The 22156-nt window shown below is 41.3% G+C and overlaps 2 protein-coding genes and 2 pseudogenes across 3 annotated transcripts; all 4 read left to right on the forward strand.

Moving 5' to 3' along the window:
• Positions 1 to 494: 494 nt before the first annotated feature.
• On the forward strand, positions 495 to 2830 carry LOC140575522 (UDP-glucuronosyltransferase 2C1-like). Its single transcript, XM_072695881.1, has 2 exons — positions 495 to 652; positions 1217 to 2830. Exons 1-2 carry the CDS (start codon positions 601 to 603, stop codon positions 2824 to 2826), a joined length of 1662 nt encoding a protein of 553 aa, XP_072551982.1. The 5' UTR covers positions 495 to 600; the 3' UTR covers positions 2827 to 2830.
• A 4651-nt stretch (positions 2831 to 7481) lies between these two features.
• On the forward strand, positions 7482 to 9647 carry LOC140574836 (UDP-glucuronosyltransferase 2A2-like). 2 transcript variants are annotated; one of them, XM_072694857.1, is made up of 2 exons: positions 7540 to 9014; positions 9632 to 9647. In XM_072694857.1, exons 1-2 carry the CDS (start codon positions 7606 to 7608, stop codon positions 9645 to 9647), a joined length of 1425 nt encoding a protein of 474 aa, XP_072550958.1. In that variant the 5' UTR covers positions 7540 to 7605. The 2 variants fall into 2 exon arrangements, with proteins under 2 accessions (XP_072550959.1, XP_072550958.1); XM_072694858.1 differs by lacking the exon at positions 9632 to 9647 and having other exon boundaries at positions 7482 to 9075.
• Positions 9648 to 10130: 483 nt separating this feature from the next.
• LOC140574743 (UDP-glucuronosyltransferase 2B13 pseudogene) lies at positions 10131 to 14367 on the forward strand (annotated as a pseudogene).
• A 1365-nt stretch (positions 14368 to 15732) lies between these two features.
• LOC140574966 (UDP-glucuronosyltransferase 2B31 pseudogene) lies at positions 15733 to 21594 on the forward strand (annotated as a pseudogene).
• Positions 21595 to 22156: the final 562 nt, after the last annotated feature.

Genomic DNA, 22156 nt, shown 5'->3' on the forward strand with positions numbered 1-22156 from the left:
ATGAGTTGAATCAGGTGTGCTCGAGCAGGAAAAGCACAAAACTGCAGGAATCCGGCCCTCCAGGACTGGAATTGCCCACCCCTACCATAGACTAACACTAGAAGTAGAATGAGAATCATCTACATGTTTACTTATAGAGTATCTCCATGTTTACTGCTTGATGTTGTGGTTAGTGTTGGATTAGGATTAGGTTTTGGGTTGAGGTTAAGGTTAGGGTTGGGTTTAGGGCCAAGTTATTATTTTTAGCAATACATCTAAATATGACATATGTACTTTTTTTTGTACTACAAAGTAACATACAAAAAATATACAATAGATATAAAGATATATCTGTGCAATGTAAATCTATTCAATATAACAAATAATTTTTCTGTTTATAGTAAATGTGCTGGCAAAAATGTATTCAGCAGGGCTAAAGTCTGATTATTTGCCAAGTGCAAAGAGCAACATTTAGCAATACATTAACTGATCAGTTAAAGCAACAGTACAGTGCAGTCTCACCACTTAACGGTTCTGAGTACGCAGACGGGTATCGTGCTGTTGGATCTCTTTAACAACAAGGTAATCGTTTCAGAAAAAGAAGTGGAGCAAAAGCACACAATGCAAAAATCACACAAGAGGAGGCCTTCTGCAGGTTTACACTGGAACACAAGTGAGTGTATTTCATTATTCATTAATTTAATTAAGGCTTTGTTCCTTATGTGAATATTACATTTTTGATCAATTTCGTTTTTGCTTAATGTATTGTGAGATTTCAAAATAATCATCATGTCGTCACCAAACATGTATCTCCATGTTCATTAGAGCTCTTCTAATGGGAGTATTATTTAGTTATCATAATATTAGTTATCATCCAACATCTGGTTTGATGAAGCACTGCCTAATGATGTTAAATCAGCTGAGCAGCTGATGGAATTGAACACCTTCATATGCTGACTAGGGCAGACCAGGAGAAATCTGGAACCAAGCTTAGTTCTTCAGACTAGCACACAAGATCTCAACTACTGTTACTTTTTACTGTATTTATGTTTACCTGCATCTGCTGCAACATGAACTGGTGTTTTACAAAACACTTGACAAGATAAACAGTATTACATTATGTGATTAGGTACATAGGATCTAACAAGGTTCTGCACAAGCTTTCCTGGTCAAATGACATTTTTGAGAAGATGGATTTTATCCATTCATATTTCTGATCTTGTGATTTTCTTTGCAGGGAGTGAGAAAATGATAACATGTTCATACACAAATTATATCAGATATTTCGTCTTGATAACAATCCTGGCAACCTTGGGGCCTGTCTGCCAGGGTGGCAGAATACTGGTGGTCCCACTTGATGGAAGCCACTGGGTGAACATGGACATCCTCATCCAAGCCCTGCACAAACACGGACATACAGTCGATGTGGTACGTTCTAGTAAGAGCTGGTACATCAAGGAGGAATCTGCCTACTACAATGCCATAACGGTGTCTGTGACTGAAGGTTTTGATGAAAAATTCATGAAGGACATTTTATGGATTATATTTGATATAGAAAGGGGCAAAATCTCTGGTCTAAATTTCATCAATGCTCAACTGGAAGCTTTTAGGGTCATGAAGAAAGTATCACATTTTGTCAGTAACATGACTGCAACCATGCTTGAAGATGAGAACATGATGAAGATGCTGAAGGAGAAGAACTATGATCTGGTGCTCACAGACCCTGCTTGGGGTACAGGTGTTCTGTTAGCTCACTACCTCGACCTGCCTGTGGTCTACAACGTAAGGTGGATTCCAAGTGGAGAAGGACATCTTGAAATCGCACCATCACCCTTATCTTACGTCCCAATGACAGGATCAGGACACTTGGACAGAATGACGTTCATACAGAGGGTCAAAAATGTTCTTTTGTACTTAGCAACAGAGGTTCAGTACAGGCTCCTTATAAATCCAGCTTACCAGGATGTTTGCGACAGGTATTTAGGGCCACATGTTGACTTTCATGCTCTCCTAAAAGGAGCAGATATTTGGTTAATGAGAGTTGATTACGTTTTTGAATTCCCTCGTCCAACTATGCCTAATGTCATCTACATCGGCGGCTTCCAGTGCCAGGAAGCCAAACCCCTTCCACAAGATCTGGAGGACTTTGTGCAAAGTTCTGGTGAGCATGGAGTTATCATCATGTCTTTGGGAACTTTTGTTAATGCACTGCCGAGTGACCTTACAGAAGAAGTTGCTGCTGCTTTTGCTCAGCTCCCTCAAAAGGTCATCTGGAGACACAAAGGAGAAAGACCGTCTTCTCTGGGGAACAACACATTGTTGGTGGACTGGATGCCACAGAATGATCTTCTAGGACATCCCAAGATAAGAGCTTTTGTGGCACATGGAGGAACTAATGGAATTCAGGAGGCTTTGTTTCATGGCGTTCCTGTTGTTGGTCTTCCCCTATTTTATGACCAGTATGACAACCTGCTTCGCCTGAGAGACAGAGGAGGTGCAAAACTTCTCTCCCTGGGCACACTAGACAGGAATGTCTTTCTTGAGAGTTTACAAGATGTTCTTCACGACCCGGCCTATAGAGAGAACATGCAAAGACTCTCCAAACTTCACCGAGACAAACCAATGAAACCAGTGGACAGTGCCCTCTTCTGGATTGAGTTTGTTATGAGGCATAAAGGTGCTGCTCACCTGAAATCAGAGTCCTACAGAATGCCTTGGTACATCTACCACAGTGTTGATGTAATAGCTTTCCTACTGCTTGCTGTATGTCTCGTGTTTGGGATGATGTTTGCCATGATGAGGTGTGTGTGGAGACTGTTATGGAAGAGAAAGCCAAAGTGGGATTGACACACTTTGACATCCTAAACAAACATTCAAAAGCTCATGTAGTTTTACCCTGTTCTGCTCCCCTAATAACCATTTTGTTAAATTACTGTATTGCTCAGAGGTTGATAGAAACTAGTGACATTTACACATTTAAAATCTGTACTGTACTTACTTTCTCTAATCCTAACTTTACTTTAACTCAGGTATATTTGCAAGACCAGGAATGTATTTGGATTCAGTAAATTCTGTTTTTTGGTTTTAGATACTAATAACTTTTTGTGTTTAACTAAATTATGTTGAATTATAGTGACTGCATCTCTACTGCTATGTGATTGGCCACACACACAGTATTTTTTCATTTCATAAAATTAACAGTCTAACACAGTTCAGTTTCTGTGCTGATAGATGCTGAATGTAGTGCTCAGTACTTACGGATTTCTTAATGCTGCTAGTTTCAGACTTGTAACAATACAATCAGTTATAACTAACTCTTATTAAATGCTGTTTTAACATCTTACAGTGAGAAATGTTAAATATTAATTTAATGTATAATGCAATGTCTTCTTACAGTGAGTGCATAGTATGTGTGTGAAAGGCTGCGTTAGACTGCAGCTGATAACTGATAGGAGATTTCTGTAATTACAATGAAGACCAAATGTAAATTCTGTATTACAATGACACTGACTGACAAAGAAAATAAAGATTCCTCAGTGTTTAATTTAAGCATGTACCAAAATCGAGGACTGAGATTTTTATGTCATTCATAAAAATAATCAATTGTTAGAAATTTCCCCATTTTACCTTGCCCACCACATGACTGGCTTTTACCATGAGGGTGATGCTGGCATATAGTAGTATAGTTAGCCTAGATATAGTAGTATAGATATAGACAGTAGTAGTAAGGTAGCTCTGGATTCATACTGAAATATATGACCTATGTATATATGACCTAACTGACAACGAAACAGAATCATCTGTCTGAGAGAAACTGAAGCACGGCTGGGCCTGAAAGCAAGATATTTACCCAAATCGTTAAGCATCGAGCCGGCTTGAGAAGAGAAAAGTTGAGGGCTGGACAACAAAGTCAAACGTCACAGGAGAACCAATCAGAATCGCTATTTCATCTGAGGGCGGGACAACAAAGTCAAACGCCACAGGAGAACCAATCATAATCGCTATTTTGCCTGCGGGCGGGGCAACAGTGTCAAACACAGCAGGAGAACCAATCAGAATCGCTATTTCATCTGAGGGCGGGACAACAAAGTCAAACACAGCAGGAGAACCAATCAGAATCGTTATTTAATCTGAGGGCGGGACAACAAAGTCTAACGCCACAGGAGAACCAATCAGAATCGCTATTTAATCTGAGGGCGGGACAACAAAGTCTAACGCCACAGGAGAACCAATCAGAATCGCTATTTTGCCTGCGGGCGGGGCAACAGTGTCAAACACAGCAGGAGAACCAATCAGAATCGCTATTTCATCTGAGGGCGGGACAACAAAGTCTAACGCCACAGGAGAACCAATCAGAATCGTTATTTAATCTGAGGGCTGGACAACAAAGTCTAACGCCACAGGAGAACCAATCATAATCGCTATTTTGCCTGCGGGCGGGGCAACAGTGTCAAACACAGCAGGAGAACCAATCAGAATCGCTATTTCATCTGAGGGCTGGACAACAAAGTCTAACGCCACAGGAGAACCAATCAGAATCGCTATTTTGCCTGCGGGCGGGGCAACAGTGTCAAACACAGCAGGAGAACCAATCAGAATCGCTATTTCATCTGAGGGCGGGACAACAAAGTCTAACGCCACAGGAGAACCAATCAGAATCGCTATTTTGCCTGCGGGCGGGGCAACAGTGTCAAACACAGCAGGAGAACCAATCAGAATCGCTATTTCATCTGAGGGCGGGACAACAAAGTCTAACGCCACAGGAGAACCAATCAGAATTGTTATTTCATCTGAGGGCTGGACAACAAAGTCTAACGCCACAGGAGAACCAATCAGAATCGCTATTTTGCCTGCGGGCGGGGCAACAGTGTCAAACACAGCAGGAGAACCAATCAGAATCGCTATTTTGGGAGGGGCGGGATTTTTTAACAAACGTTGTAAAACCAGTTTATTTCCACCAGAGAACTTCTCCAGCTCACTAATCCGGTAAACGTTTTTTTTTTTTTTTTAAACTGCGATTCATAAACTAATATTAAAATTCAGGTTACACTTTAGGAGACTATTTTACAGAGTTTACCCGCTTCTTAAAATAAATCCCCTGTCCCTAAACCGATGTGTAGTAAAAAAAAAAAAAAAAAAATCAGAATCTGTATTTCCGGTGAGGCGGAACTTCTCTCAAACAGTGACAGCAGCCTGTTTCAGAGAGAAGCACAGCAGTCCATTAATCCGGTACACGGTTTCACTGCGAGTCTTACACTAATATTAACACACGTGGCGGGGGGTACTAGATGTCCCTCGACAGTGGGTTAAACTGCTACCAGTAAAGAGAGAGATCCTGATGTTCTCCAGATGTGTTCGCTAGCACAGTTAGATCACTGTGGGATTTTTCTGCAGGGTACAAAAAAAATGTTCAGCCTGTTCAGCCACAGGTTTGTATTACTGTGTGTTACTGTTTTACAGCTGAGACTGAGGCTTCACTCAGTCAGTCAGTCAGTCACTCAGTCACTCAGTCAGTCAGTCAGTCACTCAGTCAGTCAGTCAATCAGTCAGTCACTCAGTCAGTCAGTCACTCAGTCAGTCAATCAGTCACTCAGTCAGTCAGTCACTCAGTCAGTCAATCAGTCACTCAGTCACTCAGTCAGTCAGTCAGTCACTCAGTCAGTTAGTCAGTCAATCAGTCACTCAGTCAGTCACTCAGTCAGTCAGTCACTCAGTCAGTCAGTCAGTCACTCAGTCAGTCAGTCAGTCACTCAGTCAGTCAGTCAGTCACTCAGTCAATTAGTCAGTCACTCAGTCAGTCAGTCACTCAGTCAGTTAGTCAGTCACTCAGTCAGTCAGTCACTCAGTCAGTCAGTCACTCTGTCAGTCACTCAGTCAGTCAGTCACTCAATCAGTCAGTCACTCAGTCAGTCAGTCAATCAGTCAGTCACTCAGTCACTCAGTCAGTCACTCAGTCAGTCCGTCAGTGCCCCAGTTGTCTTTTACCAGTAACAGACACTGCCAGACGTGCTAATGATAGGTGATCCTTTATTAGCAATCTAAAACATGCTGCTTAAAAAAAAGTATATATGATATATATAATACACCCAGTATAAATAAAGGTGCTACAAAGGGTTGATGCTATTGAAGAACCACGTTTGGTTCCATAAAGAACCAGTTCTGTAATAAAATGTATTAAACTGGGCTGGAGTCTGATTGTTTGCTAAGTGCTGTAGAGCAAGATTTAACAACCCATTAACTGCCCAGTTAAAGCAACAGTACAGTACAGTATCACCACTGCACAGTCCGGAGTACGCATACGAGGATCGTGCTGTTGGATCTCTTTTAACAACAGGGTAATCATATCAGAAAAGGAAGTGGAGCAAAAGCACACAATACATAAACCACACCAGAGGAGGCCTTCTGCAGCTCCACACTGGAACACAAGTGAGTGTATTTCAGTGTGATTATCCTAAAATGCAAATCTTAGACTTTTTGGTAAGTTTTTTGTGAGTAAAGTTCAGAACCACCACCGTATCTCAACTGAAATCCCAGAAACTCGTTACATGGACCAATAGAAGTGATCTTAGAAAATAACCTGAACATGTAAGAACATATACAGTGCCAAGCACAGGTTTGGGCACCGCTGTTCAAGATTTCTGTTACAATGGAGAGTTAAGTGAGTAGCAGATGAACTGATCTCTACAAGGTATAAAATTTAAACATTGAACTCTCAGATATCTTTTACCAAGTTCTCAGACCTAATTAGCATGTTACAGCTTTGGATTGTTCATAATCACTGTTAGGAATGGCTTGGTAATGTAAAAAGTTGTATGAATACTTGGACTCAATCTCAATGCTTGTGCCAACAATAAACAGCAATAGGCTTCTCTAAGCAGTTGCTTAGTCTTCTCAAAATTAGCTGGTAATGTCTGTCAGACGATAGCTAAAGGTTGTCAGGTAGTTGTTTTCACAGTTTGTGCTGTAGTAAAGAAATAGCAAACAGGAAATAGTTAACAGGAACTGTGGAGGTCATGATGAGGTCTGGAAACCCAAGAAAACCTTCAGAGAGCTGCTCATGGGATTGCTATGAAGGCAAATCAAACACCTGTTTGATTGCAAAAGATCTTCCGAAAGATCGGGAAGAAGCAGACCGTGGAGTGGTGGTGCACTGTTCAGCTGTGAGGGATGTTACTAAGTAAAGACTATGCAGACGTTTGGTTTGGGACCTGTTCCTAGTTTTGCTATTTTGAAACTATAAACTATGGAAATCTTACTTAAAATGTGCCTTTTAGACGTCGCTTTTAGTCACTTAATAACAGATATTTTAAGCAAGGTTGTCTTAACTTTTGCGTTTATGTATATACACCATACACAAGTATATAAAGACTCCTCTGGCCATGTATAAATGAGCAATTCCTTTAAAGATGTACATAGGAATTTTTTACATTTTTGAGAAGATGGATTTTGTGCATTCATATTTCTGATCATGTGATTTTCTTTGCAGGGAGTGAGAAAATGATAACATGTTCATACACAAATTATATCAGATATTTAATCTTAATAACAATCCTGGCAAACTTCTGGCCTGTTTGCCAGGGTGGCAAAATACTGGTAGTCACGACTGATGGAAGCCACTGGCTGCACATGGACATCCTCATCCAAGCCCTGCACAAACACGGACATACAATTGATGTGGTACGTTCTAGTAAGAGCTGGTACATCAAGGAGGAATCTGCCTACTACAATGCCATAACGGTGTCTGTGACTGAAGGTTTTGATAAAAAATTCATGAAGGACATGTTATCGCTTGTATTTGATATAGAAACTGGCAAAATCTCTGGTCTAAATTTAATCAAGGCACAACTGAAACTTATTGGTCTCCTAAAGACATTAGCAAATTTTATCAGTAACATGACTGCAACCATTTTTGAAGATGAGAACATGATGAAGATGCTGAAGGAGAAGAACTATGATCTGATGCTCACAGACCCTGCTTGGGGTATTGGTGTTATGTTGGCTCATTACCTCAACCTGCCTGTGGTCTACAACGTAAGGTGGATTCCAAGTGGAGAAGGACATCTTGAAATCGCACCATCACCCTTATCTTACGTCCCAATGACAGGATCAGGACACTCGAATAGAATGACGTTCATACAGAGGGTCAAAAATGTCATTATCTACTTAGTAATGGAGGTACAATACAGGCTCTTTACATATCCAGCATACAAAGCTGTTTGCGACAGGTATTTAGGGCCACATGTTGACTTTCATGCTCTCTTACAGGGAGCAGATATTTGGTTAATGAGAGTTGATTACGTTTTTGAATTCCCTCGTCCAACTATGCCTAATGTCATCTACGTCGGCGGCTTCCAGTGCCAGGAAGCCAAACCCCTTCCACAAGATCTGGAGGACTTTGTGCAAAGTTCTGGTGAGCATGGATTTATCATCATGTCTATAGGAACTTTTGTTGATGAGCTGCCAAGTGAGCGCGCAGAAGAAGTTGCTGCTGCTTTTGCTCAGCTCCCTCAAAAGGTCATCTGGAGACACAAAGGAGAAAGACCGTCTTCTCTGGGGAACAACACATTGTTGGTGGACTGGATGCCACAGAATGATCTTCTAGGACATCCCAAGATAAGAGCATTTGTGGCACATGGAGGAACTAATGGGGTCCAGGAAGCTTTGTTCCATGGCGTTCCTGTTGTTGGTCTTCCCCTGTATTTTGACCAGTATGACAACCTGCTTCGCCTGAGAGACAGAGGAGGTGCAAAACTTCTCTCCCTGGGCACACTAGACAGGAATGTCTTTCTTGAGAGTTTACAAGACGTTCTTCACGACCCGGCCTATAGAGAGAACATGCAAAGACTCTCCAAACTTCACCGAGACAAACCAATGAAACCAATGGACAGTGCCCTCTTCTGGATTGAGTTTGTTATGAGGCATAAAGGTGCTGCTCACCTGAAATCAGAGTCCTACAGAATGCCTTGGTACATCTACCACAGTGTTGATGTAATAGCTTTCCTACTGTTTGCTGTGTGTCTCGTGTTTGGGATGATGTTTGTCCTCATGAAGTGTGTGTGGAGAACGTTCTGTAAGAGAAAGCCTAAACAGGATTGACACACTTTGATATTACTGTATGTCTCTTGATACAAACCTTTAAATTCTCACATATATTTACCCTGTTCTGCTCCCCTAATCACCATTCTGCCAACGTATTACAATGATGTTCAGCGTTTAATAGGAACTAGTGATGTTTACAGTTTTATGAGCACACGTACTTTATTCTGTATCTTATATAGAATTTTTAATTAATCTTCTACTCTGGTGTATTTGCAAGGACAGAAATCTGTATGTACATACTTAAAAAATACGTATTTATTTTTTGTGAAATCCGTATTGGAGACGTCTTGCATTTTTATGTGGTTTGGCCTTTTCCAGATAAAATCCTGCTACTTAAGATGCATGAAGTGACTAGGTGTAAATGGGGTCATAGAGTTTAACAAGTTTGATAGATGCTGACTGTGGTAAAATGTTGTTTAATAAGTTACTCAGTAACTAGGGCGTTTTTTATGCTGCCACCTTCAGACTGTGATCAGTAGATGTAAAGAAAATAAAGAGCGTGTGTAAGACGTTATTTTAGCCGTCTTTCAGTGTTTAATTTGCAAAAACCGAGAACGTCATTCAGTTAGAAACATTTCTCAGTACTTCCCTTTATTCTTTAATATTAATAAATACGGTTAACAAGTCATATTGTATCCTCTAGTGATAGGATTTAGTAAGTATTTACTTTTCAATCATTTCAATTTATCCTGCAGTTGAGAAAAGTGTGATCTCTCTACATAACTGGGGGGATATATATAAGTTTGGGGTGAGGTTATTATTATTGGCAATAATTCTACTTATTATAAATATTTATATATAATTAATATATATATATATATATATATATATAGCTGATAGGAGAATACAGTGCTAGCAAAAATGTGTTCCACAGGGCTGAGGTCTGATTATTTGCCAAGTGCAAAGAGCAACATTTAGAAATACATTAACTGATCAGTTAAAGGAACAGTACAGTACAGTATTACCACTGCACAGTCTTGAGTATGCATACGGGGATCGTGCTGTTGGATCACTTTAACAACAGGGTAATCATATCAGAAAAGGAAGTGGAGCAAAAGCACACAATACATAAACCACACCAGAGGAGGCCTTCTGCAGCTCCACACTGGAACACAAGTGAGTGTATTTCATTACGGTTATCCTAAAATGCAAATATTAGACTTTTTGGTAAGTTTATTGTGAGTACTGGTTCGGAAGTGCCATTAAATCACAGCTTAATTATTTACATCACATTGACCAGCATAAGTGGCTTTAGGAAATCACCTGATGCACGGGTTTGGGCACCGCTGTTCAAGATTTCTGTTACAATAGAGAGTTAAGTGAGCAGAAGATGAACTGATTTCTAAAAGGTATAAAGTTAAAGGTAAAACATTCTTGTTAGATTTAAGCAAGCAAAGGTTTTGGAAGCACAAGATATTTGACCTCTCAGATTTCTTTTACCAGATTCTCAGACTTAATAACCTTGTTAGTTGCAAAGCTGTATAAATACATATATAAAAGCAGCTAAGCGACATTTCTACATTTTACTCCTGGGGTACTAGGACCTCTCCTGCATACTGGGACATCTCACAATCTGCTGTGATTTTACCCTGCCATCTCGCTGCATCAGAGGTCACTAATAGGCAGATTGAGGCCTGGGTCCAGAACCCAGGCGCTGTACTATCCTAATCTAGACAAATAACCAACAAACTATTGAGAACTATTTAATTTGGCAGTGTCCAGCACACCGATTTTAGCCTTTATCCATCTTGTTCTCCATTACACAATAAGGGGGGGCATCTTTTATTTTGTGATAGAGCTTTTGGGTGTTCGCTATTTAAGCTGGGGTTAAATGAACACTGAGCACTGGCGCTGTTCATCATCAGGTTTATGGGATTGTGTGATCATGTTACAGCTGAGACTGAGGCTGTAGGTAGAGCTGAGATTCAGTGTTAGTCAGTGGCCTAGTTGTGTGTTTTTACAGAAAGTCGTCATTTGTCAGTCAGCCTGCAACTGTCCCACTAGCACACGTTAGCCGGGTGTGCTAATGATCGGTACATCTAGCTACATTAGCACGTGAAGAACATGCACAAGAAGTGCACACAGTGCTGGAAATCGTGTCGGCCCCCTTGACATTGGACTGTGTGTGTGTGTGTGTGTGTGTGACTGAATCAACATGTGCACAAATAGAAACGTCCAAAAACTTTTGGTCAGAGTGACTTTTGGTCGTGGTAGCGCTGTTTAGCAGAAAACACATGCAACCAGTCTGTCAGAAACTCGAGGAAGAATTGGAAAAAATAGCGCTGGAGATTTTTGGAGTTTATAAAACAATAATTTAATGGATGCACGTCAAAGTAGAAACGGTAGAGATTCCTCATTTCACTTCACTGGTTAAGGTTAGGAATAAGGGTTACGATTAGGTTTAGGTGTAGGAGGTTAAGTTCCTCAATACGTCAACATTGGGAGATAGCAATATGTGAATTAGGGGTGTACCATACAGGGTACCCAAACTTTTGGCTTGTTTAGTTATTTTGAAGCTTTAAAAGAGAGAGAAAAATAGAAATCCTGGTTAAATAGTTGTACCTGTTGGAAATCAGGTCACCGCTCACTAATATATTTTGAGCAGGAGTGCCCTAGCTAACTCTTTTGTGTACATATAAACCACAAATCAGGCCAAATCAGGCCAAATCAGGCCAAATTACATGTATAAGTCAAAAGACATACAAAAATTAACAAAAAAGATTAATTTTGTGCGTTTATATTTCTGATCTTGTGATTTTCTTTGCAGGGAGTGGGAAAATGATAACATGTTCATACACAAATTATATCAGATATTTCTTCTTAACAACAATCCTGGCAACCTTCGGGCCTGTCTGCCAAGGTGGCAAAATACTGGTGGTCCCACTTGATGGAAGCCACTGGCTGAACATGGACATCCTCATCCAAGCCCTGCACCAACATGGACATACAGTCGATGTGGTACGTTCAAGTAGGAGCTGGTACATCAAGGACCAATCTGCCTACTATAATGCCATAACGGTGTCTGTGACTGAAGGTTTTGATGAAAAATTCATTAAAAATTATTTATGGACTTTATTTGATATAGAAAGGGGCAAAAGCTCTTTGTTAAATTTCATCAAGGCACAACTGGAAGCTTTTAGTCTTATGAAGACGCTAGCACATTCTGTTAGTAATATGACTGCAACTATTTTTGAAGATGAGAACACAATGAAGATGCTGAAGGAGATGAACTATGATCTGGTGCTCACAGACCCTGTATGGGGTACTGGTGTTATCTTAGCTCACTACCTCAACCTGCCTGTGGTCTACAACGTAAGGTGGACTGCAGGTGGAGAAGGCCATCTTTTAATCGCGCCATCACCCTTATCTTATGTCCCAATGATGGGATCAGGGCATTCGGACAGAATGACGTTCATACAGAGGGTCAAAAATGTATTTTTCTATTTTGCAACAGAGGTTCAATACAGGTTACAAGTAAAGCCAGCTTACCAGGCTGTTTGCGACAAGTATTTAGGGCCACATGTTGACTTTCATGCTCTCTTACAGGGAGCAGATATTTGGTTAATGAGAGTTGATTACGTTTTTGAATTTCCTCGTCCAACTATGCCTAATGTCATCTACATCGGCGGCTTCCAGTGCAAGGAAGCCAAACCCCTTCCACAAGATCTGGAGGACTTTGTGCAAAGTTCTGGTGAGCATGGAGTTATCGTTATGTCTTTGGGAACTTTCATTGCTGAACTGCCGAGTTACATTGCAGAAGAAGTTGCTGCTGCTTTTGCTCAGCTCCCTCAAAAGGTCATCTGGAAACACGAAGGAGAAAGACCGTCTTCTCTGGGGAACAACACATTGTTGGTGGACTGGATGCCACAGAATGATCTTCTAGGACATCCCAAGATAAGAGCTTTTGTGGGACATGGAGGAACTAATGGAATTCAGGAAGCTTTGTTTCATGGAGTTCCTGTTGTTGGTCTTCCCCTGTTTTTTGACCAGTATGACAACCTGCTTCGCCTGAGAGACAGAGGAGGTGCAAAACTTCTCTCCCTGGGCACACTAGACAGGAATGTCTTTCTTGAGAGTTTACAAGATGTTCTTCACGACCCGGCCTATAGAGAGAACATGCACAGACTCTCCAAACTTCACCGAGACAAACCAATGAAACCAGTGGACAGTGCCCTCTTCTGGATTGAGTTTGTTATGAGGCATAAAGGTGCTGCTCACCTGAAATCAGAGTCCTACAGAATGCCTTGGTATATCTACCACAGTGTTGATGTAATAGCTTTCCTACTGCTTGCTGTGTGTCTCGTGTTTGGGATGATGTTTGCCATGATGAGGTGTGTGTGGAGACTGTTATGGAAGAGAAAGCCAAAGTGGGATTGATACACTTTGATCCCGGTTACACCTGGTCACATAAAAATGCAAGTGCACCCAGGACGAATTTAAAATGATACAAAGACACGCATCCGATTACTCCAACTACTCCAAGAGATGGTCTGAGATGTAGTTGAGCCACATGTTACAGCTGTGTAAACACATCCATGTCTCCAAGACACATTTGACAACCCAAACCCCTCTCAGTACAACTGAAACACCAGCAAGAATTGCTGAAGAGCGAATTTGCAAATTCTTTCCCACTCAACAATCGGATTTCAGTCTGACTAACCAGAGGCACATTTGACTACCCAGTGTGAACGCATGTCGCTAAAATCTTAGCAATCCAGATGCTAGTCATATGAATTGACCAGGTATAAACAGGGTCGTTGACATCACTGTATGTCTCTTGGTACAAATCGTTCAATATCTCAGATACTTACCTTGTTCCACTCCACCTATCACCATTCTCTCAACATATTAGTATGATGTTCAGAGTCTAATAGGAACCAGTGATGTTTACAAGTTTATGAGCCCCCTCGTACTTCTGTATTTATATAAGTAATAAGTAATTATAACTTGACTTGAACTTCTCACATCTTGCAATGGGAAATGTTAAGAACTTTGTAAGGTATAATGTTGTCTTCTTGCAGTGAGAGCATACATTGTTTGTAGATTTGAAAGGGTATGTCTAAGATTACAGCTGTCTAAGATTTATATAATTTCTAACAATAATCGTTGAACATCAAAAGTAAGAGTCCATGCATCCACGTGTTAGAACTTTCCTTTATCATATGAATATGTATGGTTAACTGATCTTACAGTGTCCTCTAGTGGTAGACATTAATACATGTTTACATTCAATCCCTTCAGTGTAGCTCTTGAAGTTGAGTAAAGTGTGATTTATGTAATCAAAAACAAGTTTTTTTGGTTGCCATTTTGGAGATATTAGGTTTTTGAATAACAGCTGATGATATATGCACACACACCTGACCAACCCTGGTTTGGAGTAAGCTCATTATATCTGCCCATATAGGAGCTCTTTGTAGTTTTGTAGTCCATCTGTTTCTCTACATACTTTGTTGGTCTCCTTTTACCCTGTTCTTCAATGGTCAGGACCCCACCGAACCACCACAGAGCAGGTGGTATTTGGGTGGTGAGTCATTTGGGGGTTATTCGTTACGAGTGGATCAGACACAGCAGTGCTGCTGAAGTGTTTAAACACTGTGTCCACTCACTGTCCACTCTATTAGACACTCCGACCTAGTTGGTCCACCTTGTAGATGTAAAGTTAGAGACAAAAGATCATCTGTTGCTGCACAGTTTGTGTTGGTCATCCTCTAGTCCTTCATCAGTGCGGGGTATTTCTGGTTGGTGGACAACTCTCAGTACAGCAGTGACGCTGAGGTGTTTAAAAACTCCAGCAGCACTGCTGTGTCTGATCCACTCATACCAGCACCATGACAGTGTCACTGCAGTTCTAGGAATGACCCACCACCCTGCTCTGTGGTGGTCCTTTGGGGTCCTGACCATTGTAGAACAGGGTGAAAGGGGGTTAACAGTATGTAGAGAAACAGGTGGACTACAGTCTGGAATTACAGAACTACAAAGTGGTGAGTAAGTTCATTTCATCTAATCAGGGTTTAGTCGATGATCTGTTTGATTTAATGAAGTGTTGTTATACTGTTAAAAAAATAGAATAAAACTAACATAAATACAAATTAAAAATGAACAGTATTATGCTTATGCAAATGTTTATGGTCATATTCTGCACATTCTAAAGCATGCTTACTCATCACTCCAACATCCAAACAACATAAAATTAAGCATGTGCAAAAGTAATGCTGAAAAAAATCCCCCCCAAAAAAGGGGTCTGGCCAGCTCAGTCTTTGGCAAGCTCTTGACCAGCACAGGGTTCGATTGTATGGGAGTCGGCTGGCCTACCAGCATAAACAGCCTGACTAGTCCAAGCTGGTCGACCATCAGTATGACCAGCCTGACCAGCCTGGTCCACCAGATGAAGGGTCCAGTTTGTCATGTGATAGACCAGCTAGTTAATTAAACTCAAATTAGAAACAGCTTAACCAGCTTTTCCACCACCCTGACCATCAAGGGCGTAGGAGCACAGACCATATGACACCAGTTCCCAGCAAAAGCTGCTCTCAGACTGGATCTTCAGCAGAAGATACATGAAATTTGCTAGAAATTGTGCTCTAAATTAATTTTATTCACTTGTTTTCAATTAGAAAATCCACAAAATAGCACAAATGTCATTTGAACATGGCAGCCCAAACTTCTGTGTGTTCCTGTGGACTGTGGATGGCGGTGTAACGCCGCCTCCTCTAGGCGGTGGGCAGTGAAACCCTCAGCTGCACAAATACCCCGCTGGAGAAACACGAGCTTTGCCGTTCATCTCTCATTTCCTGATCTTCTCACCTCCAGCACAACCTCCAGTCTTCGTGAAAAACACGTAAGTCGCCCGTCTTCGTCTTCGTGTCGGTTTAACACAGCGAACCCGGAATTAGCCGCCATACAGCTCCATACAGCCTCAGCCTTCCGTGTTTTGGCTCTCTGAGCAGTTCTTCAGCTTTCAATTTCACAACAGACACAGATAGGAGATAACTGTTGCTCACGACAGGAGAACCCTTCCACAAATCGCTCGATCCGACAAAAATGAAAGACATAAAAAATCAAAGGGATCATTGATAGGCTGGATCATCATCTGAATTAATTTACATCATTTAATTACCTTACTTTGCTTTTTTAGCCCTGATATATCTCAAAAATGATGATGACATAATTTGGATAAGGAGTGGTGGTTAAAAACACATCAGCCCTAACCATTTTAAAAGTTTGTGGACACCTACTCATTCAACGCCTTTTCTACAGTGTATTAGTATAGACTGACAGCCTGCACTCTTCTGGGAAGGCTTTTAGGACAAGAACATTAGGGGTCAAATAGTCTACTAATGTTGGATGATTAGTTTCTGGTCACATATGCCAGCTCATTTAAGGGGTATTGGGTGGAGCAGGATTACTCCAGAGTACCCCAGCTCAATACTGGGAGCTCCATACTCCTCCAGCTTTACCTTGAGCTGCTCCACTGTGTTCTGCGAGATTACACTAGCCGTGAGTGGCCACAACTGAATGTGTCAAAAACAACAACAACGCTGAATTCACTTCTCAGAAGGAGTGTCTGGATACTTTTGGACATTGGGCATACCTTATTATTATACAGTCTTCTTCAGCAAGCTCTATTTGCTCAGCTCTAGATGAACAAGAATGAAGAATGAAGCCCTACGACCTTATGTAGACAGATTAAAATCTGTAGATGTTTCAGAAGATAGAGAAGATAGCAGTTGTAGAAGATAGAAGATAGAAGAAGAATAAATGATGTTGTAAGAAATGAATTACGACACTAAAACTAGACAGTTTGATGTCTGCACCAGCATTGTAAAGTTTCTGCTCAGATAGTCTGTTGTGTTGGCCATAAAATGAAGCCGCAGTTGGATTACAGTGTAAGGTTGAAGGACACTGCAAGTTCAAGAAGGTTGCTAGTGGGATACACTCCACACCCCACATATGGGATCTTGCTTCACTGATAAAAACAGATTTGTACTGGGACAGTTGAGAACATGTTGTATATGCTTAAGCACTGTATGGAATGTTGTTTGACCAGAAGGGACTAAAGACAAATTGTGGCCCAGATGCTGATTTCAGGATGTTCATGATGCTAACCTGTGGCCTGTGGGTTCATTTTGTCTTTGAGTTAATCACAGAACATAATGTGGAATGATATGAGTTGTTTAGGTCCAATAAAGGTACTCCCAACAGACCTATTTTAAGCCTGTTACATTTCCTGAGGTTTAAAATATCCAAAAATGGTGTCATGGTGATAGTCATCTATAGGCGGCCAGATTGGTTTTCTGATTAAATATATAGTTTTATTATTTACTGTAAACCAGGCCTTTTACAATATGACCATTTGTTCCTAAACAGAAGTTTCTGTACTGCATTGGTTTACTTGGCTTTTGCGAATGCGGACCATGCTAGCTGAGGCAAGGAGGAGAACTCGAGAAATTTGGGATGGAGTTCTGGGGGGGCTTTGAGCTGATGGGACCCGAAGCCAGACCCCCCTTGCCAGGTAGAGGTGGAGTATGATTGGATGATAAGGAGGAGCAGGGGCGATGGTGGGGTGCAAGTTTTCGTCACGAGAACAAGAAGGGAGAGGAACGGTTTTATAGTGTGTAGTAAAGGAGGGGAGGAGTTTGGGCGTGGTCCTTTTACCAAACTTTTAGTTATTACATAACTCCATAAATGGTTTGGTTTGGTTTCATCTTACACATGTTGAGTAACACAACCGGCAAGAACACCTAGTCCTGCTATTTGTACCAGGTCTCAGTTTCCACTAATTATTCCACAAATGATTGGCTGGGCCAAAGTCTTATATTTGATCATAGTTACAGAAGTATTATCAAATGCTGATGTTTTGAAGAGTAGATGATTTACCCTTTTAAAAATGCTATGTTTACAAACTCACATATTCTTTCACAGTGTTCATATAGTGATTTGTGAATGATGAAAGTGCTAAACCGGCATTACTGTTGCCAGGTCTAGTAAGTTGTTGCCATCACATAAAAACATTAAAATATTAACTTTATTAAGGAGAAAGAAAAAGACTTCTTAACTTTCAATGGAAGTCTAAGTAAAAAAAATAAATAAGTACAAAACAACTGACACAAAGTAAAGAACTGCCAGAAAAGGGGAAAATTATGAAGATACACTTTGTGTCCAAATGCCTGTAGAGAAGTACTGTGAGTGAAACAGGACTCTCTAGAGCAGATAAACCTCTAGCCCATGCCAGATGTGGGTTAGAGGAATATAAAGGCCTCCCCCCTCGTCAAGTGTTAAACTGTGGAGCAGTGGCACTGTGTTCTCTAGAATGATGGTTGAAGCGCCATCCAATACTTTTGGGAATGAGGTGAAATGGGGATCATCCAACATATTATAACAGTTCTCATGAAGGCTCTTGTTGCTGAATGCAATCAAATTCTCACAGCAATCCTCCAAAATCTAGTAGAAAGCCTTTCCTGGACAGTAGATACAGTTACTCCAACGGAAGTAAAAAAGAAGAAAACAATGAATTAACAGGTGTCCCAAAACTTTTGCCCAAATAGTGTACAGGGAACAATTGTTTTTTTGGATGTAATAGTGCATTAACTAATTCATTGATTTTAATTTTGCATTAAACAACAATTATGAATGTATTTCTGTATTTAATTTTCAGACTGTGATCTGCATACTTCAGATGGAACCCTCTTAAAAGATGTTCCTATCAGCTTTTGCACTCGTCATCATCCTGACCATCTCTGTTGACTGTGGAAGGATCCTGGTGTTTCCACATGATGGCAGCCACTGGGTTAACATGAATGTTTTGATAAAGGAGCTGCACAACAAGGGTCACCACATTACGGTCATTCGAGCCGCTGATAGCTGGTACATCAAAGAGCACTCCCCCCACTACGACTCTATCACTGTTGACTTTGCAGCGGGTGGCGATGAGGCATTCTTCAACGTCTTTGTTTCCAGGCAGCTGCAGATTCGACGGGAAAGAAGCCCTGTTTGGACTAGGTTCAGTTTGGACATGGAACTGAAAAGCAGGTTTTCAGAGATGCACGAAAAGATATGTGAAATGGTCATCCATATAATCGAGGATCCAAAGATGATCAGTTCTCTCAGAGAAGCCAAGTACGACCTGATGTTAACGGACCCTGCGAATGGTGGGGGGGTTGTGCTTGCACATTATCTCGCGTTACCACTGGTTTTCAATGTCCGTTGGACAGTTCACGGAGAGGCACATTTCGGAATTGCTCCTTCACCTTTGTCATATGTTCCCTTCCCTCTGGCTATGCTACAAGACAAGATGACATTTTTTCAAAGGGTGTATAACATGCTTTTCTACACCGTAAGGCTTTTCCTCTACAGGCGCACTGTAGGTCTTCATTACAGTGCTTTGTGTAACCGTTACTTTGGTCCTGATTTAGACTATTTTGAATTATTTCAAGCAGCAGACATTTGGCTTATGAGAGTTGATTTTGTGTTTGAATTCCCACGCCCAACCATGCCCAACATCGTTTACATCGGTTGCTTCCACTGCAAGCCACCAAAACCCCTTCCGGCTGACCTAGAAGACTTTGTTCAAAGTTCTGGAAAGCATGGTGTACTTATCATGTCTTTGGGAACTCTGGTTGGCGAGCTGCCACCTGACATAGATGACGAAATAGCTGCTGCTCTAGCTGAGCTCCCACAAAAAGTGATTTGGCGACACACTGGAAAAAGACCATCCACCCTTGGCGACAATACAATGCTGGTCGACTGGTTGCCACAGAATGATCTTCTGGGACACCCCAAGACTAGAGCTTTTGTGAGCCATGGAGGCACAAATGGGATTTTGGAGGCAATTTACCACGCCATTCCAATAGTCGGCTTACCACTAATTTTTGATCAGCACGACAATCTCTCAAGAATGGAATATAGAGGTGTAGCAAAGGTCCTGGATATAGCCACCATAAATAGGTATGTGTTACTAGAGGCTTTGCAGGAAGTCATAAATAAGCCAAGCTACAAGATAAACATGCTGAGACTCTCTAAGCTTGAAAGAGACAAGCCAGTGCCTCCACTTGACAGCGCCATCTTCTGGATTGAGTTTGTTATGAGGCACAAAGGTGCTGCTCATCTCCGAACCGAGTCCTATAAAATGCCTTGGTATGCCTACCACAGCATTGATGTGATAGCACTCTTACTCTTGGTTCTGTTAGTCACAGTTCTCCTGACCTTTGTTGTTATCCGATACGTTTGTCGCAGAGCATTTATGACTACGCGAACTAAACAGGACTGATTCTGACTGTCAGTGGACAAATGAATAAGAATAGATACCACAGAACTCCTTGCAGAAGGACTGCTGTTACAATATAAGCAGTTAATTTTTAATGGCACTAGATGCAGCTTTAAAAGCTAGTTTGGAATTTGGAACTCTTGAGGGATTATGTTGGAGTGTTTCTCGCAAATTACTGATTTAAAATGTGTTTTAAATGCTGCACTTTGTGCACACAGCTCATATCCCATAATATTCTGCCTGTTTATCCACTAGTTGCAATATGCAACTCTGAAAGAAGTGTGATTTCTGGGCCTGTTTGCTGAACAGTCTGGTACAGGAGTGTACATGATTAGAATGTAAATACATATGACCCACTTAACACTCGAAGGCTTATTACACACTTTGTATGCGTATTACTCAGTAACTACAGAGACTTCTGTACTTTCTACACTGTACATGCCTTGGTGATAGAACTTCGCCATAGGCTTTTTAAGGGGTTAAAGGTGACATAGAATGGAAACCTGTATTTATCTTGGCCATGTGACATTCTGTGAACCTCAATCACTGTTGTCTGTTTTTGTGTAAATGTAAACCCTACATAAGCAAAAGAGGATGGTAAACATGCTAATTCTATAACCCCAAACTGTTTCATAACTTTTTCATGACTCCTTTATTTACGTCCCCAGTGTTCTTGCCCTAGTCAAAGACATAAGTAACACTGATGATCAGTAATCACCACTAGACTACTAGCTAGGTATTGTAAAACAGACAACCTTGGGTTGCTACGAGAACCAGGCCTTGTGGCAGAGACTCTTCGTGATGTCAGTACTGGTGCGTGACGGAGTGAAAATGTGGGAAGCGAGCGGGTCTCCTGGTAAGACTAAAAGCTAACCCTAGAATAGCAGCATTGCAGTTAAGACCATTCAGCTAGCCGGGCAGAAGAGCAGCATAATCTGAAAGGAGCAAAAATTCCAAAAACATAATCACAATGTTACAGTGCTAAAATCTAAATGATGATAGTGTCTCAGTTCCATGCTGTTAATCAGCCAATCAGAGGAAAGCTCATTAAACTATTCTTGAGCCCACCATAAAAGGAAAAACAGGGCATTTAATTCTGGGGACAAATTGTAGGGTTATAAATTGTAAAACTGCTTCTGGACCCTGACCATAGTAACACAAATTCGTACAACAGGGTTGTGGGTTTGATTCCCAGGTTTGGCCAGCTGCCACTGTTGGGCCCTTGAGCAAGGACCTTCACACACTCTGCTCCCCGGATGCTGCAGAGATGGCTGCCCACCGCTCTGGGCATGTACAGGTGCACGTATTTGTCACTGTACAGTGCACAGCGAAATGTGTCCTCCGCATTAAACCCACACACTCACACACTAGTGAACTAGGGGCAGTGAGTACACACACACCCAGAGCGGTGGGCAGCCAACTCCAGCACCCGGGGAGCAGAGAGGGTAAAGGCTCAAGGGCCCAACAGTGGCAGCTTGCCAAGCCCAGGAATGGAACCCACAACCCTGTTATCGATAACCCGGCGCTCTAACCTCTGAGCCCCAACGGCCCACCATGTGTGCTCACTGTCACTGTGTGTGTTTGATCACTAGTGAGTATGTGTGTGTTCACTGCATGGAAACTGCATGGCGGAGGCCAAATTCCATCTGTGTCCAACACAAATGAAGAAGTGGAGTTGTCTTGTCTTTTATGTTGCATGCATGTAAAGATGTCTGCTCAGGTCAATGATCAGGTTTGTTACCACTGTGTTAATTGTACTGATGTAGAAAAATATTGACACATGAATAAATTGTAATACATTTTTTAACTTTAAAT

The sequence above is a fragment of the Salminus brasiliensis genome, chromosome 13 (assembly GCF_030463535.1).
Source record: "Salminus brasiliensis chromosome 13, fSalBra1.hap2, whole genome shotgun sequence".
In the NCBI taxonomy this organism is placed as follows: Eukaryota; Metazoa; Chordata; class Actinopteri; order Characiformes; family Bryconidae; genus Salminus; species Salminus brasiliensis.

What these genes read in the sequence shown, in the direction of transcription:
- LOC140575522 (XM_072695881.1), top strand. Translation starts at nt 601, where the DNA reads ATGCAAAAATCACACAAGAGGAGGCCTTCTGCAGGTTTACACTGGAAC. An exon ending in AGGTTTACACTGGAACACAA is followed by an intron (nt 653 to 1,216) that starts GTGAGTGTATTT and finishes TTTTCTTTGCAG; the next exon opens with GGAGTGAGAAAATGATAACA.
- LOC140574836 (XM_072694858.1), top strand. Translation starts at nt 7,606, where the DNA reads ATGGACATCCTCATCCAAGCCCTGCACAAACACGGACATACAATTGAT.